The 16,859-nt window shown below is 38.9% G+C and overlaps 3 protein-coding genes across 6 annotated transcripts in view; all 3 read right to left on the bottom strand.

Moving 5' to 3' along the window:
- Nucleotides 1-780, bottom strand: part of slit1a (slit homolog 1a (Drosophila)) — an 88,174-nt gene extending 87,394 nt beyond the window's left edge. For all 3 annotated transcript variants that reach the window (XM_040138807.1, XM_040138806.1, XM_040138805.1), the window contains exon 1: nt 177-780. In XM_040138807.1, the coding sequence (XP_039994741.1) occupies nt 177-385 (209 nt within the window). In that variant the 5' untranslated portion in view covers nt 386-780. The remainder of the gene's footprint in view (nt 1-176) is intronic.
- A 3,991-nt stretch (nt 781-4,771) lies between these two features.
- LOC120796241 (rho GTPase-activating protein 19-like) lies at nt 4,772-10,852 on the bottom strand. 2 transcript variants are annotated; one of them, XM_040138809.1, is made up of 11 exons: nt 10,767-10,852; nt 10,196-10,449; nt 9,904-9,984; nt 9,111-9,320; nt 8,759-8,985; nt 8,520-8,606; nt 8,176-8,241; nt 7,536-7,757; nt 7,346-7,441; nt 6,815-6,928; nt 4,772-6,230 (listed from the first exon to the last, which is right to left on the bottom strand). In XM_040138809.1, the coding sequence occupies exons 1-11, from the start codon at nt 10,811-10,813 to the stop codon at nt 6,225-6,227; spliced, it is 1,410 nt and encodes a 469-aa protein (XP_039994743.1). In that variant the 5' UTR covers nt 10,814-10,852; the 3' UTR covers nt 4,772-6,224. The 2 variants fall into 2 exon arrangements, with proteins under 2 accessions (XP_039994743.1, XP_039994742.1); XM_040138808.1 differs by having other exon boundaries at nt 10,196-10,494; nt 10,767-10,832.
- Nucleotides 10,853-13,548: 2,696 nt separating this feature from the next.
- Nucleotides 13,549-16,596, bottom strand: LOC120796690 (pyrokinin-1 receptor-like). Its single transcript, XM_040139730.1, has 6 exons — nt 16,447-16,596; nt 16,145-16,241; nt 15,305-15,510; nt 14,708-14,929; nt 14,450-14,627; nt 13,549-13,994 (listed from the first exon to the last, which is right to left on the bottom strand). Exons 1-6 carry the CDS (start codon nt 16,594-16,596, stop codon nt 13,549-13,551), a joined length of 1,299 nt encoding a protein of 432 aa, XP_039995664.1.
- Nucleotides 16,597-16,859: the final 263 nt, after the last annotated feature.

The following is a 16,859-nucleotide window of genomic DNA, read 5'->3' on the forward strand; positions in this document are numbered from 1 at the left end:
TCAGTCTAAGCAAAGTCATGTGCACTTCTCCAAGATAGCAAGGAAACAGAGTGGAAACAGTGAGAAAAGAACACAGAGGGACACAGTCAGGGAGTTTCTCTGTCACACACACACACACACACACACACACACACACACACACACACACAAGGAGGTAGAGTACAGATGGTACTCACAGTCTTTCAGTGTTGCGGGGGATACTCCTTGGCATGGTTTTGAGACCCAGTCCATGGCAGTCTACTGTGGTGCCGCTGCAGGCACACAGGGCTGGGCAGGCACTGGCATTGTCCATGAGCAGGGCTGAGAGCATCACCACCCACATCCAGAGTGGCTGCCTGGCCAGCCTGCCCATGCCGGCCCCAGAACAGCTACCTCTAACAGGCATATTCACCACAACTGCAGAGTGCTCTTCTTCAACAAACCCCTACTTCTCTCTGTCCACCTTTCTCTGTTTCTCTGCAAAAAACAAGAGTCCTGCTACACCTCACGAGTCGTCTAGAATAATTTTATATATGTGGTGAATATAAATAGAAGAGAAAAAACGATTGCTACTATTTTCCTCTTAACTGTGAAGCAATGCAAATCCTTTTTGTTCCTCTAGATTTCTTTTGATATAGGTTTGATATCCACCAGAGTTTCCTGATGTAAAAAAAAAAAAGCTGTTTTCTTTTTTCTTAATTTTCTCCTTGCAAACTCTTCTCCTCTCTTGTCTTTGTGGAGTTGCTGTGCTCTGGTCTGCGCACGTCTGCTTCTCTGTCCTCCTCTCACTCAGTCCCGCTCTGCTCTGCTTGCCTGAAGAGAGAGGGAATAGGGAAAGAGCAGTAAGAAAAAAAAACAGTCTCTTTCTCTCTCTCTCTCTTACACACACACACACACACACACACACACACACACACACACACACACGTACACACACACACACCAGTCATCCATCACAAGGATCTACAAATAGCAGAGCCCCCGACTCCACCCCTACCCCTCCTCTCCCTCCTCACACAACACCCCCCAGAACCCTGCCTGAACTCACTCTCATTCTCGAGATCCTTCTTTCATTCCCTTGATTCTATTCACAATACAAATTTACTCCAAGTATCTTCCCCTTTCTGTTTTATTTCACTCACTCCACTCCTTCTTTTCTCTCAGGTTTGCCTCCAGGCAAACCCCTAGAGAGAGTCCCAACCTGCATGACACTGCATAACCCCTGCCCAGAGGGAGAAGCTGTGGGGAGACTTGGCTGTGTGAGTGTGTGTGTGTGTGTGTGTGTGTGCACGTGTAACGAAGGAGAATCCACTGGGGAAGAGAGGAATCAACACCTCAGTCCTTGGAGGCAAAAAGCTGGCATAAATAATCCGTAAGTGTGGGTCTTAACATGTAGAACAAGTGTGGCCACACACACAGAAGCTGCAGCAGGGAACTGGGGTGAAAAAGCACACACACAGAAATATGCAAATATTCATGATCTTTTGGGAAGGCAGACCACAGCCATAAAAAGTAAGTCAACACTATATTTTAAGCACAGCATGGGCACAGGAACAGAGATTATATCCTAATATATACAAATGAAAAGACAAACAGCTACACTCACAACCATACCTGCTCTGTTATTTGGATTTATAGGAGCAGTTGGCACAAAAGTCCTCTCTTAATGCCAGGACCATGCATTCCCTGAAGTGGACTCAAAGTGTAGAGACATAAACTGGACTGTGTCGAGAGGGAAAATGTCATGATAAGCAGGATCTGCAGGCCATTATTTACTTTAAAGGAAATCTTAATAAATATTATTTTGCAATGGTTGACATTTAGTTAAAACAGTGGATTCATTAGAGTTTAGCCATTGTTGACAGTGAAATTGTAGCTTTCACTAAAGTTTTCCAAATGAATACTGATTTGCAGTTTGTGAATTTAGGAATATGTATATACGTATGTAGGAAATGAGACTCTCATTTTTATGAGTTCAGTCCAAAGTGTGTTGTTCATAGTTGTCCACACAATTAAACAAACGGTGACACTTTAAAATAAGGGACAGAAGACTGTGAGATGTTATCAAGGAAAGAGAGGAACAAGCACTTCTTAATTTCTGTCCCTGGAACTTTTTTATTGAACAAGTGTGTAATGATTAGATCCCAGATATTTGTGAGACTGCATGCTGATCCCCTTCTTAATGAAGCACTCTTGATTAATGCTGAATCAGCTGCTGAAAGGCACAAATCCAATAACTAATACTTTGGCTGCTTTCCTATTATAGATAAATATGACTTACTTTTACATCCTGTCATGTAAGGTAGTGCCCTCGACTGAGTTGCAACTTGTTAGCTTGGTGGGGTGATGCTTTTTACTTTAAAAGCCTTTTCACAAAGATGGCAACCAAGGAAGTAATGATACTTTATTGGCTGAGTGCCCTTTAGCGCCTGATTTAACATTAATCTGGAATGATTCATTAGGCACTTGTGTAAAGTTTCACAGACCCCTAGAAACTATTTATCATAAACTATCTGACTAGACTGATTTTCACAGCATGTTTCTATGTTTGTGCCGTCTGTCTGTTTTTTGTTTTTGTGGTCTGTTTTTGTACATCTTCCTATGTAATCCTTATTTACTTACTGAGTTACTTACTTGCTTGGTATCTACTTACATAGTTACATAAGTTTTAAATAAGTAATAGTAAAGTGTCACCAAACAAACAGCTCAACTTTACTTGGCCATGTCTCAGGTAAAGCCATTTGTTCTCTGTTCCAATTCTACAGGGGACTTTACTGTGGCCTGGATCCCTCCCTACGTAATCAGCAGCACAATTACACAGACCTGAGAACCCAATTCACTGAGAAGATGCCAGTTGAAACATTTGATTATGTGTGCATCTGTCTGCTTTGTTGCTTGACCAACTCAAAACATGTGCATATGCATATATGTGCAGATGCAGGTGTACACACCTCAGAAAAAAGCTCCATCTGTCCCAGTAAAAGTGTCAGCGCAGTGTAGATCTTCCTCCTATGAATGGCTAATTAAAGAGGAGACAGTGGTGTTTAGTGGTAATGGGGGTTGGGGGTAACGTCCCTGCTCTCTCACAGAGTCGTGATAGGAATGCACACAAATACACAACAGGAATTATTCTGTTGCTCTGAAAGCCGTGGGAGGACATGGCAGCAATTTACAATTAGTCTGGGAGAGGAGAGTCTGAAAAACATAAGACCTCACCAGCAACTGACTCAAGTTAGGAAATTAACACCAATTAATGTGGAATAACACCGAATTTAAAAATTCACATTATTGCCGAAGCCTGTGGAGTATAAATAAATATTTTCCTGCAGCTTGTACCCAAAGTTAGAAATAAAAGAACCAAACATTCATCAAGACGAAGCTGGCAGCTGCTCGTGGCTGAATAGGGGGAATGAATCAGTTAACGTCTGCGTGCTTGCCTCACAAAAACTAAAATGCTCTTGATAGAGAGAGTGAGAGAATAGAAATAAGCCAAATCTGGCATCCAGAAAATTCCACTGTATGCTTCAACCCAATGCATTTGTATTTCACTCTCAGAGGAGCTGTGCATCAGAGAAAAGGAAAGAAAAAAAATCCTCTACTGTCCACAAATTGTTGAAAAAAATACAAAACTATACCAGTCTACAAAAGCATTCTAACTTTAAATTGAATTGCTTTTTGCTTTTAACACAAATGATGTTAATAGCATTCCACTACATGTAATTCTAGACAGAATTAGTTCCCTCTGAATTGAATTTTTGTGCATAAATTTAAAGCTAAATCATATCCACTCATCATATATGCTTGTGGGTTTGTGTGCACACCAGACAATGTAAAGTTGATTACAGTATGTCTGACTCATTTTACAGTCATCATGCTTATTCTGCAGCAGGAATGCTAAATAAAAAAAAACCTGGAGATTTGGCTGTAAAACAATACTATTCCTATCATGGAAGCTTTCTGTTGTATATTTACAGAACAGGAGAAAAAGCAGGCTCATTCTCGCAGATGTTTACAACATATACTTACAATACCAAACATGCATTGACATGGACACCATAATGACACACTGAGACATTCCTCCTATTGTGGAGAGCTGCCTTCACTCTTACTAGCCACCCACTCACCCTCCAGCTCCATAAAATAAGTTCAATTGGGGCAAATCATTTACTGCAAACAGCAGCAACTTAGGTAAACTTTATGTTTCTGTTGGGTGGCGTACTTGGTATTTCCTTTTATTATTGCTAGTCATATGGGTGTAGGACACTTGGACATTTCCTGTTCAAGTTGAGAGATGTCAAAGCAAGTGAGACAGAGAAACAAAGTAAGACTAATTGTATTTAAGGGAACTATTGAATATATGTAAAAGAGTTTATTATGCTGTTTCCATTGGGCTAATATATTTCAGTTTTATTAAATTACTTAAGAATTTTTCTTATTTTGTAAGACTAATGAGTGTTCACATATTGTAGTATTTAAAAGCACAGGAGTAGTTTCTTCCCATATTGACGTCTTTAACACTTCTCTACATCCACCGAATCGAAGGAAGATATGTTGTACCTAAGGTGCTCTAACTGACTAATTATTTGCAACTAAACAGCATCACCTTGTGGCGGCAAATGAAACAATCTCATATAGTTGCAGACAGAAACACTACTCAAATTCCAGGGAAGGCAAAGAAATGGAAAAACCCCATACCTTCATTTATGAGATGTGGTGAAACAATAAAAGGTTCATAATTATGTCAACTAAAGCACATATTCTGACGTTTTAAAGAAAAAGACAAGTACAAAACGCAGCTTGATGTCTTTTAATTACAGTGAGTTGCATAGCTTCACAGTAGCATCAATATTAATATCGTATGTTTACATGGTCAGTTAAGTTGACCACGAGGCCATTATCACATCATAGTTAAACTGTAACAGCTTGGCAGAGTGACCACTGAAGTGGAAACTGCTACTGAAAGAGTAAGACACCAAGGAGGTTTTAAAAGTGGCTCAAATGCTCCAAAAAAGCACATGGGTTGACGACCACAATAGAAGGCAACAGATTCATCTTCATTTGCATTCAGCCAACCATTGAAAATAAGAGATATAAAATAGACAATCAAATTTTAAAAAATAATAAAAAATCTTGGACTAAACAGATGAATAACTGAAAAGATGCAATGCATATAAAGCTATAAAACTGTACACAATGTTGCATAAGAATCAAAAATGTCCTGAGAAAAACTAAAATATAAGATCCAAAAGCAATATATAGTTTAAAGAAGTAGTATCACAGTGTTGACACCCAAGTGTTGAGCTAACGTGGGGACAAAGACAAAAATCCTTATATAATCTACATGAGCTGGTCTTTTGGCCCTTTCACTCAGTATCTCCCATCCTCCATTCTTCATTCCCTATTAGTCTTCACTCTTTACTGTCACTTGAATGGATTCTTTGTAAACATTTAAGCATACTCTGAAAGCTATTGGGTACTTACAGGGAAAAAGGAGAAATCTTAATGTCAAATAAAAACTGCATTATACAGTAACTAAAGATATATTTACTTTAAGGCACGTAGCTGAATTCCCCACTTTTCTAATAAAGGTTTTGAACAGTCTGCACTGACTATGTGAGTCCAACGAAACTTACTACAACTTACAAGCAAATGTAACGTTTACATAAAAAAAAGCCTCCACATCACAATATACCAAGAGATCTGATGGACTGTATTCCAGGACTTGAAACATCCAGATGACCAATAAAAAATAAATACAATTAGGTTTGCAAATTAAATAAAAACATGTTTCAGTCAATGATAAAGCTAAATACCAACAAATTTACTGCTGTAAATACAGTTCATTTGCATCCTCAAGATCAACATAAATGGACAAGAAATAAGGGAATTAAGAGGGAACCTAAGAGGGTAAGAAAAATGGTCACTTGCATTGACCTAAAACAAAGCATGTAACATCCTCAGTTTTGTCCGTTAACCCCTTTTATGTCTCTTAGCCTAAGTAAAACTTCTAGACTGCAAAATATTGTGGTGATTTCCTTTCTATCTTGATAACCTTTAAGACTTGAATTTACTTTTTGAGAAAAACAGCTGAGTACAGATCTAAACACGGTGTCAAAACAAAGCTGTACTCTGTGCATTACACTCTTTAGTTTGCGTCAATGCCTCAAGAAGATCCTTTAATAGACCTAGTAAACAGCGATACTGAAGTTTCCTTAGTTGTGAACAGCGCATTCTTTTAAAGACGATTAATCCTGTAGGAGATGGGAAGAGAGCGGGAGAAAAAAGGATTAGTTAATTATTAATCCTTTCAGCCAAGTACATCAGGCATCATTAGGAATGTCAGCGTTGTTGGTTAAAGTGAGGTCAGACTTGCCTGTGGTGAACCACAGAATGATGGCTGAAGAGCCAGAAAACTCCATCAGCACATTCATGAGGAAAACGACTTCTCACTGGTTGATGACTGTTTTAAGGGTGAATCATACTGTCTCACAATTTAAATGTAACATTTTGGTGGTTTTTATGTTTAAATAAAAGAATTACTACTTCAGTCTCTCTCCAATCATGTACATCATAATCATAGGGGAATGTGATAGACCATTTCACCATTTTCAAAGTTTTTGAATTGGCCGAAGTTTCTTTCCTGTTATATCAGCAGTAGCTAGGAACAGCCAGTCATGTAGATATACATGCTGTAGCCTACAGAACCACAGTGGTAGGTGTTGATGTTTTCCAATAATTAAGATTTGATTGCTCCTATGTTACAAAAGCTGCAGGTTGTAGTTCTGAACTCTGAAATGTTTCCTTTTTGGTGTAACAACAACAATGCAATACTCACCCCATCACAGTTGGTGTTTTCTGTTCCCTGGACATCAATAGAACCGCTGTGTAAAGAACTCTGCAGTCTGCTGTTTTCTTTCTCTGTCAATACGTGGCTTCCCAACACCTTCCTCTGTTTTATAAAACAAAGTCATTACTGGGAGATGAATACTACCGTTTTTGTTTTGAAAATACCCTGTAGATTTTTTGTTGCACAGAAACATGTTTCTCAGCAAAACGCACTATGTACACGTAGTGTACGCACGTATGTATGCTTAGCACCTTACAAACATTTTAAAAGAATTTCCTTACTCATAAAATATTATATTTTCAAACTTGCATTGCTCACATACGCTTGCAGTTTTATTGTTCTGCTAATCAAAACATTGTTCAATAGCATCCCTAGTAATAATAAACTCCACATGGTACCTTTAATTCACTGGCTGTGTTAGTGTGATCATGAAAAACATTTTCTCAAAAGTTAGAACAAAGTAGTATGAAGGCTGGAAAGTGAGGGTTATCGCTGTACACAGGAGTACTGTCAACAAACCTTGATAATTCCACCCAAAGAACGTGAGCGCCAGTGTTTCCTGCTGAATGGTGTACGAGAATCCGCTGAAGGTGTCATTATAGGCTGCTTTTCAAACTACACACAAAATACAACACATTTAGGGGCTGGGTTAGAAGTAGTTTATCTAAATGGTATTTCTCCTCACATTTGGTACGCTGAAGTACTGTACCTGTCTGATGAGCTTCTTCTTTTTGGCAGACTCAGGCATGTCGTTGACCTGCTGGTACAGCTCTCTGAGGGCAGATTCAGTATAACTCTGAGTCTCAGGTGACCTGGTGGCGCAGGTGTTGCTAACCTCACTTCCGATTGATCTCGCAAAGGGAGAAGAGGCCGCAGCTGTTAGCACAGCTAATGGCCCATCTTGTCTTCCAGAACAAAGCATCAAGTCATCCTAGAAAGGTCGGACATGTGACCAGATATTTAAATTCTGTTATCTCACTGAAACAGCTAACTCTTTTCAAGAGACATAACCACAAGAAAATATGAACAGCTGAGTCACACACTGCACAAACATGTGAACAACAAACAAATAGTTTTAGAATCTGAATACTGAGACAGTATTCAGAAGTTTTATTTCAAGGCTCTTTGAAAATCGTTCTATGAAGTGCCCAGTATCAGATAACAGCCTCGCCAGGTTCTGTATTTAGACAAGAAGTACCTAAAATGAACCATATACCAGAGCTAATAGATTCAAAAGTTAGCAACAAAAAAAAAGGAAAAGGTTACTGTGGGAGCTTCAACAATAGCTTTATAGATAAATTTAATGCAGTGCTAACACTCTTTTCATTGAGATGAACAAAAATACTCACCTTTGATTGAAGAGATTTTGATCCTGTGAAGTATAAGCGGGCATATTCTTTGATATACACAGGTGCCTTCAATGAAAGCAAACGTATACATTAAATCCAATGATGAAAGATTACTGTGAAGAATTAATCTAGCCTATCATAAATGAATACGCCTGGTATTTAGAAATTCAACAGATAAAAAAAAAACAACAAACACATCATGTTTTTATTCCTATCAGTCAGAGCTAAGAAACATCAGAAAAAAATGTCCCATTTAGTGTTTTAAGTGTACAGTTAATAAATAAGACAAACCACAGTTACAAACGAGACAACAACTCCAAGAAACAGGCTTTAAAGTAGCTTACCTTGAACAGTTTTTGTGAGTGCCTGATTAGGAACGCTATGCCATTATTCAGTTTCTCAATGTTTCCCTGCAGATCACTCGCCGTCACCTACAACATTAACAATATAGAAAACAAATGATGCCAAACAAATTCAAGACAACTGTTTCAGTCATGGTTTATATGACTGCAAACAGAGTGGGGATATACTGGGGTTGTAACATACTTGGAAGGCAGAACAAAATTAAACAAAGGTCTTTTACATTTTTGGGCCAGATGATGTGTGGAGCAAACATTATGGCTAGATTAATCGCAGACATCTTGTTGATGTGCTGATTGCGAGCAGTGTGGTACAACAAGTCCAGCAGCAGCTTCAACAGGCTGCGGTTGGCTGGTGGGAGCAGCATGAAAAGCAGCTGAAATGCCTCAATCTGGCGTTCTTTGTCAGGCACATTCGTCTTATCCCCCTTGTCATCAAAGCGAGTGAGCTCTGGACACAGCAGATAAAAGAAAAAACAAAGGTTCACTACTATTTTCTTTTCTTGACTTTACATTGATCTGAATGTATTTTCTTCTTGAGCCACAATGAGAATCTGTGTACGAGTCAACCAACACCTCCAATCTTCAGGTGAGCATGATAGTGTCTGTGCGTGAGCAGAGGCTCTGGCAGCTCTCCCAGGTAGGCTTTAAGCAATGTGGCTGCATCATTGGGGTGGAAGTCGCCTGCCTCTAGATCTATCTCTGCCCCAGTGTTCAGCATCTCCCTCAGGGCTGCCTGCCTTAGGCTGTGGCCTGGCACACGGAACAACCCCTCCACTTGAAGGTCTGAGGGGTGGGAGACAAAGATGGAGAGAGACAGTAAAAGAGGAGGGAAAAAAGAGAGATGCAGTGTGTAGGCGAAGAGACAAAGTAAAGGAGACACAGAAGGACAAAGACAGAAGTGAGGAGAGAGACGGACTGAATGAATTGGAAGGAGGAAGACAGCTGGAGCAAAGTGCTTTCAGATAAATTATTGACTCAAGCATTTGCTCCCAGTGTCCACTTTCTGTGAATGACATCATCGCTTTCTAGAAATAAACCATGGCCTCATGCTAATTCACTGCTCTCCAACCTAGTTAAAGAACAAGAGTTAGGATGCAGCCTTGACATTTAACAAAACCAATTCTTGTAAGAGTTAAAGATACAGGCTTGACCAAGCAATTTGACTAGGTACAGTATGTCAAGAGATCATTAAATCACGTAATAATGAATTGCATTTTTCTGACACAAACACTGTCTTGGTTAGGGATTTATGTTGTTCTGAGGTCACACATGCAAAAATGTATGTAGTCATGATATCACAAACTGCTTTGAATGAAAGTGTCCCCCACATAGCAGACATTATACAAGTATTTGAGGTGATACTCACTTTTTCTCAGGTATTGAATGAGCTGATAGATCTGTGCTATTCCTTCTTCAGTTAACGGTGCACCAAAAACCACTCCTTTGTCTGAAATGCATTGAATGACACAGTAAGACTGACTGTCCTTTGTGTGTAGAATGAATTTATTATTTATACAAGTCATGCATTAGTCTAAAAAATATCAACACACACACACACACACACACACACACATACATACATATCTATCTATATCTTTATGTATATATATATATATCGATATATATATAAAAATATAAATAATAAAGGTTAGCCTCACCTTTACGCTTCAGGAAGTTCAAGGAGCGGAGAAAGCCAGTGGAGGAGGGCACCCTGGGCTCAGACTCTCCAGTGAGCTGGGCAAACTCATCCCCTGGAAGGTCTATGAGCCGAGTGACATTGCTAAGTATCAAATCCGCGAAGGCCTGTGGATGCTCATGTCTCAGCTTCTCCACAAAGAAGTCCGGGTTAAAGATCACAGGTTGACTGGACTTTGGCTTTTCTTGGCTGATAAACACACTGCACTTTGTCCCTCTGTCACAAAGAAACACGGCGGCGGAGTTGAGGTTCACCCTGAGGCTGCGAACAATAACAAATCTTGGAGATGGTACATAAAATTTACCCCTTACAATAGAAGGAGGCCCATATGAATGAAAATTACGAATATATAAGCGGACCGACGCATAACAAGTTTTTGCTAGGTTAGCTACGTTGGATAACATTAGCAAGTCTGATAATGACTTACAATATTGAGTAGTTAAAAATAAAGATGTTTTATAAACACTAATCGCCTCTAAAACCTACAATTTATACCAAAGTTGTGTAACTCGTTTCTTTTGTCGGCCAAATACCTTCTGTCCAGTTTGTGATTGTTTTGAGGATCATTTTCAGCCGCCATCTTCGTTTTGAATCTTCCGCTGTTTCATCCTTAGTCCCGCCCACACTGTTGTGAGTGGTTTAAATATACGTACGTCACCTGGGGGAGGGGTGATATCCTTTGACAACCTTGCACACATTCGGTGCACATACAAAACCTTCCCATTTGTGCACTAAAGAAGGGAAAAAAATCTAATTTAAACGACTTGACCACTTCTCATTTTAAACCAGCAGCAGTAGTAATTAACATACCGTATTCAGGAGTTATTTACACAGACTAGTTGAATTTAGAAAAAGCTTAAACCTGCATTCATTCATTTTCTGATTGATTTTTGGGGCAGCTCCTCAACCTGTAATACAATATTGACATATTATTGTATCATAAAGTTGATAGGGTTTGTTAGAAACAGTTTCTTATGTATACAGTATGTCCAGCAGGCAAAGAGGAACATCAGGATTTATGTGGAGTTGAGTTTCTGTCCTCCTGACAAAAGTCCAATATTTACTCCCCTTTGACATCTGGTCCACCAACTCCTGATGGAAATATTTGGTTCTTCTGCTGCTAAATGCACCACTATGTTTACCAACTTGTTTCTATTTTGTCTGTCAATGTTTGATGCTGGTCAGCTAGCAGCCAGTCTGTTAATGGAAAAAACTATCCACTGCTCTTGGAAACAAGATTGATCTGAGTGGTTAGAATAAACCAAAACAGTAAGTTGAGGTCCATAACACCCAAACCATGAGCTGAAATACACTAAAACGCTCCATAGGGCAAGGGAAACTACCAGTCTAGTTCCAGACCTCAGAAATTCTGGCCCACATCAACAGCGATACATATAGAGTAAATAAAGTGAAACGAAATCGCAATTCAGTCTGATTATCTAGGGAACTGCAGAGTTAGGTGATCTTTGTGAGTCATTACTAGCGATCATTTCACATTGAAAGCTGCCATTTGATCTTTTGTTAATATAAAAAATATTAATTAGAGCGCCTTTAAATAACTTTAAACAAATCCTTACCCACTTTGTGTCCTTCTTCTCTTTCTTGCCCTGTTTGATTCTCCGAGTGTGTGTGGGTTGATTTCTACAGCTGTATTTACACAAAATTAATTAAAATGATCACTGGTCTGTGTTGGTACTGGTCACCTAGCAACCAACTAACAATACTTTCCTCCAGTCAGTAAATCAAATGGATCTTATGCATTCATTAAATGTTTTGATATTAGATTATACAGACCCTTTTCTGTGTTTAGTTCAATTGACTAATTTAAAAGCTCAGAGGAAACTGTTGAGTCAGATACATAATCTTAGCAGGTGATGACACGTTATTTTTTCATTACTCTTACTGATGTTTTAGTCACAAGTTTTGAACTAAGGCAGGACAGTACACACATCACTATTTTGTTAGTGTGTTTGTGACTTACTCGGAGTCAATAAAAATTCAACGGGGAGTCTACTCAAGGAGTTAATAAAGGACTCTAAGGAGCAATAGAAAATATGGTTCCCAGCCTATTTCTGATCTGGATCTCAATAATTCTAACAAAAATCAGGGAAAGTCAAATTCTCGGCAATCTCCAAGAGGCACACTAACATCTTAAATTCTTGATGTTGGGTTGTAATTATCTGCACTGAAAGATGAAAAACATCCACACACGTCTTTTTTGTTCCCCGTTCTTACACTTCGGTACATGGACAGGAGGATCAAACCGCCAACCCTGCCATCAGTGGATAACTGGCCCTTCCACCTAAGCCACAGCCATTCTACAGGTAAAGGTGAGGGTGTGAAGAAACCTTTATATGTATAAAAATTGAAACAAAAGTAAGGGAGAAGTCAGATGCTGTCCGGTCTGATCATTTTCAAAAGAGTTCTTTAAAAAACTTGATTGATTGATAGATAGATAGATAGATAGATAGATAGATAAGCGAAAGATGATAAGTACCATAAGGAAAAAAGAAGTATCATAATCTCCAACCCCTGGACATAATTGAAAGGCAATTATTTATTCACATTTAATTTTTAATTTAATTAGACTGAAATGGGTCAGCATTCAGAATCCTCTGGCTTTAAAATGTGTCCCTTTTGAGAGGGCAATAATACAGAGACATGCTTCAGTACAAAGAGCTGGACACAGTGGTAGTAATAAAAACTGACATCAGCCTCGAGAAGCTGTATGTATTTATGGTGGATGATGTCCCCTACTGTTGGTTGTCTTGACAACACAAGAAAACTTTTCTAATCCACTGTACTCCATACCTTGTCCAGATTTATGGCAAACCAATATTTATATCACATGCAAAATACAACAAGAAACCAGAAAAAAATAAAGCACATGATTGCTATTAACACTGTCAGCAAGCAACACGTCCATGACTCATTCAGGGCAAACACTGTTACAGGCTAATGCAAGGATCAAATATGTTCAAACCTTTTTTTAATCCTATCATTTGTCCCTCCTGTGTTCTCTAGATTGGAAACTGGAGGTATATGTCATATTTTAAGTTATGATCTGAGTAATACTCTTGAACAAAATATAGTTCAAACTCGACAGCATATGAACAGCAGGTAATACTAAATACCACATCTTGTCCAGTAATTTCTTTTTTGGAATTGCAGTATCACACTTTATAAAAACAAATTACATTCTTACATTGAATGTCTTCACATCTGCCACAATAATGTAAGCTGTAAAGCATGAAACTAGCTAGAGAGAAAAGCATGCTGTATGCTAAGGTTGTCTGAGAGTAAAAGATTCACAATTCAGATTGTATGTTGTTGCAGCTCATGTTGAAAGGGGCTTTCATGGCTATCTCCATTCCTCTGACCTGACTTATTAGTGACTGTATTTCTCTTTTTGTCCACCCTCTCTCTAAAGCATTTACCATCAATCCTCTCTCTTTCTGTTGTGCTTGCTTCTTCACTTGAACTTCTCTGCCACAGCCAAGACATGCTTCCATGCTTCCAGTAGCAGTAAGGCCTGAGCCTACCCAGAGTTCTCCAGCATGCTCTGCGAAATATGTGGGAGGAGATGCAGAAAAGCAGCGGGTCCAGAGCACCGTTGATATACCACAGAGGAAGCGACAAGTAAGATTTCAGGATTGTATACACAGACAGGACGGTGTCAGACCACACAACCACGTAGACCTGCATCAGCGACGAGGCAATGTCTGGAAAGTTGCAAACAAAGAAGGCCACCACGACTGCACCTGGAAAACAACACATGGATGATTTGGCTCAAGTAGCCTAAATTACCGTACCATGTCAGTGCAATTAATTTGCATTCGGTAGGATCTTGGGTCTAAATGCAAGGCATCAAAAATGTATGAGAGATCTCGACATTGAGGTAACCTGCTGTCTTTAACAACAACAGCTCAGTGTCTATCAACATCCAGTCATTTATATACGTCTATTTTACTCTTTTACCATGAATATCAGGACAATTCATAATAAGACACATTGCAGATGCTCACACAAAGCTTCCAGCATCACCTACTTTGCAAGCACATGGGAAAGAGATTTAGTGTCCTACTGTCTGCATTCACCAGACACTTACACCTTCATTTGGTCCTCATCAGACTGACATAAATTAAAACATCCCTTGGATTTACAATGTCACAAGCTCAAGACATAATCAAGGTTTTAGAATTTATCCATGGCTCACCCATGAGTTTTAGAGCTCTCTTTTCATTTAAAAGCAGCTTTCCATTCTGATGGCATTGGACATCTCGTCTTCCTTCAGGATCCAGCTGCGTGAGACCCATATTTCTTCTTTGACGTCCGTTCCTCCTCAGGTAGAGCAGGATTAGCAGATAAAGAGTAAAGATGGAGACCAGAGGGACCTGTAGTTGGAGAAGCATGTTGAGTGCATGTGTTTGGTGCAGATAAGCAAATGCATTCTGTCAAATAGGACTTATTTCACCAGAAAGAAGAATCCCGCTCTCAGGAGTAAAGCCCCTTTGTAAATGTGTGCAGGATCGGGCTCTGTCATCTCACACATGGTGGAGACATGGAAGGCGTCTTTTTGTGTGGTGGCTGTGTAGTCCAGGATACAGACACGTGCCTGGTCATAGACCAGAGCAAATGGCACTGCTGAGAGCAGAGAAATAATCCATACCGAGAGAAGGCATGGCAGCCTAGACTTCTGTTTGACAGCATGGAGAAAGTGTAGAAAATTCCATTTGTTAGACTTTGTTTACAAAGTTTTATGAAATGCTAAACATAGGTTCCATTTGTTGTTTTGTCTTCAGTTCTCTTAACTACTGCTGTGTGTCTTATTTGCATCTAAAAAGGTTTGCAGAACATTTTTTGAATATGAAAAGGCCCTGTATTTCAAATACATGCTTTAGTGCAAGAAATTTTGGGGACAAAACCCAACATGAACATCTCGGCAAATGTACTGATCATTATTAGAAGACCTCCCTAAGCTTTTTTGCATTTTATGTTATAGTAACTATTTCAGTGAGAGTAGAACACTATCGTGAGGAAACATTACATTTTTGTTGGTCAAGTACTGCACCTTCAGGCTGGAAACAGACCACATGGTGTGGCAAATGGCGGCATAGCGCTCAGTGGTGAAGGTCATGATAACCCAGCTCGTGGTGGCACAGTACACTTGGCGGACCATGAAGTAGATCTTGCATACTGCTTGCCCCAGACGCCAAGGGTAGCTTTCCCAGTAATACCGATACAAAGTTACTGGGATGGTCAACAACTGCAGAATGTCTAAAATTTAAAGAGAGAAGAAGATGGACATCATTTAGCAAATTCACACTGAGGATGATTCCTTGAAGTAAAGGTAATACACTGTAGCTGTGGTGTTTAAAAGGGACTGCTGAAAACTATGACTGCCAATATTAAATTAAAATCACTTTTTCAAATTGAAATTAAATGTGTTTGCATTATGTATGACAAAAAATAATAATTGTAATAAAAACTCATGTTCACTGCATACCCAAACTTAGATAAAGGATGAATTATTTTCAGTGTACTCCCAAGTATAATGTTGCCATATTTAGAAAGAAATGTACTTGCATTGATTAGGGCTTGTTGATACCAATTCAATCAGTGTGTTATATGACACGCACTGCATGACTTTAACAGATTTCAGAAAACAAGCCTGAATAATTAAAAAAAACATTTATGGCATTTCAATTGTATTTTGATTTGATAGGCACATAATTCACTTTCAAATGCAATTTTACAATTTAAAAATGGCCCTTTATTTCATTAAAAATATGGAAGGGATATTCCTAGTACACTCAAAATTATAAAAAATTAAATTTCATTTTGATGGAATAATTTCAGATTAATATTGTCAGTACTGGTCTTCCATAAAGTGAATGGCGGTAGTTTGTACCGGATATGACCAGGCTGAGCAGGTAGAAACGAATGGCACTGACTCTCATATGAGCATCCACAAGCAGGGTCAGTATGCTCACACCATTGAATAAGACCTGTAGAGCATTGGGGACAGCATTCAGTGGTTCACAGTGTGAAGAAAATATATTGTTCATATCATTAAAACTTTATGAGTAGTACTGTGGCTTAGTGCTGCAGCTTTACTTGTATTTTATCATCACTTGTACCACTCTCTGTTACAATTCAGAAGATAAAATTGGCTTGTGTGTCAAGTGTGTCTAGTAAATTGAATGTTCATACCCCAAAGAAGAAGATGATGGTGTAGAAGATGGTCATGGGAACAGCAATTGCCAGAGGCTCACTTTTGGTGGCACCTATGTTGAGCTTTGGCATCTCACTTGGGCTGACATTACAGCTGAAGAGATATGAAATCTGATCTGAGACGTTCATGGTCAGGCAGCGGCTGGTTGAGAACGATAAAGATGTTGCAGAGAAACAAAGTCTTCAAATTCCATGAGAGAGTAATAAAGATAATAGGTTTACTTTCCAAGTTCCTCAAATATGTTACAAAAGATGAAATAGATTAAGTTACAATGATGTTGGCCATTAGCAAGCATTATTCAGGTCAGATGTCATAGGTTTAAATAAGTCAATCTTTAACTGATTCACTTCAATTCAATTCATTTTTGATTTAGATAGCACCAAATCATAAA

This window comes from Xiphias gladius, chromosome 11 (genome assembly GCF_016859285.1).
Source record: "Xiphias gladius isolate SHS-SW01 ecotype Sanya breed wild chromosome 11, ASM1685928v1, whole genome shotgun sequence".
Lineage (NCBI taxonomy): Eukaryota > Metazoa > Chordata > Actinopteri > Istiophoriformes > Xiphiidae > Xiphias > Xiphias gladius.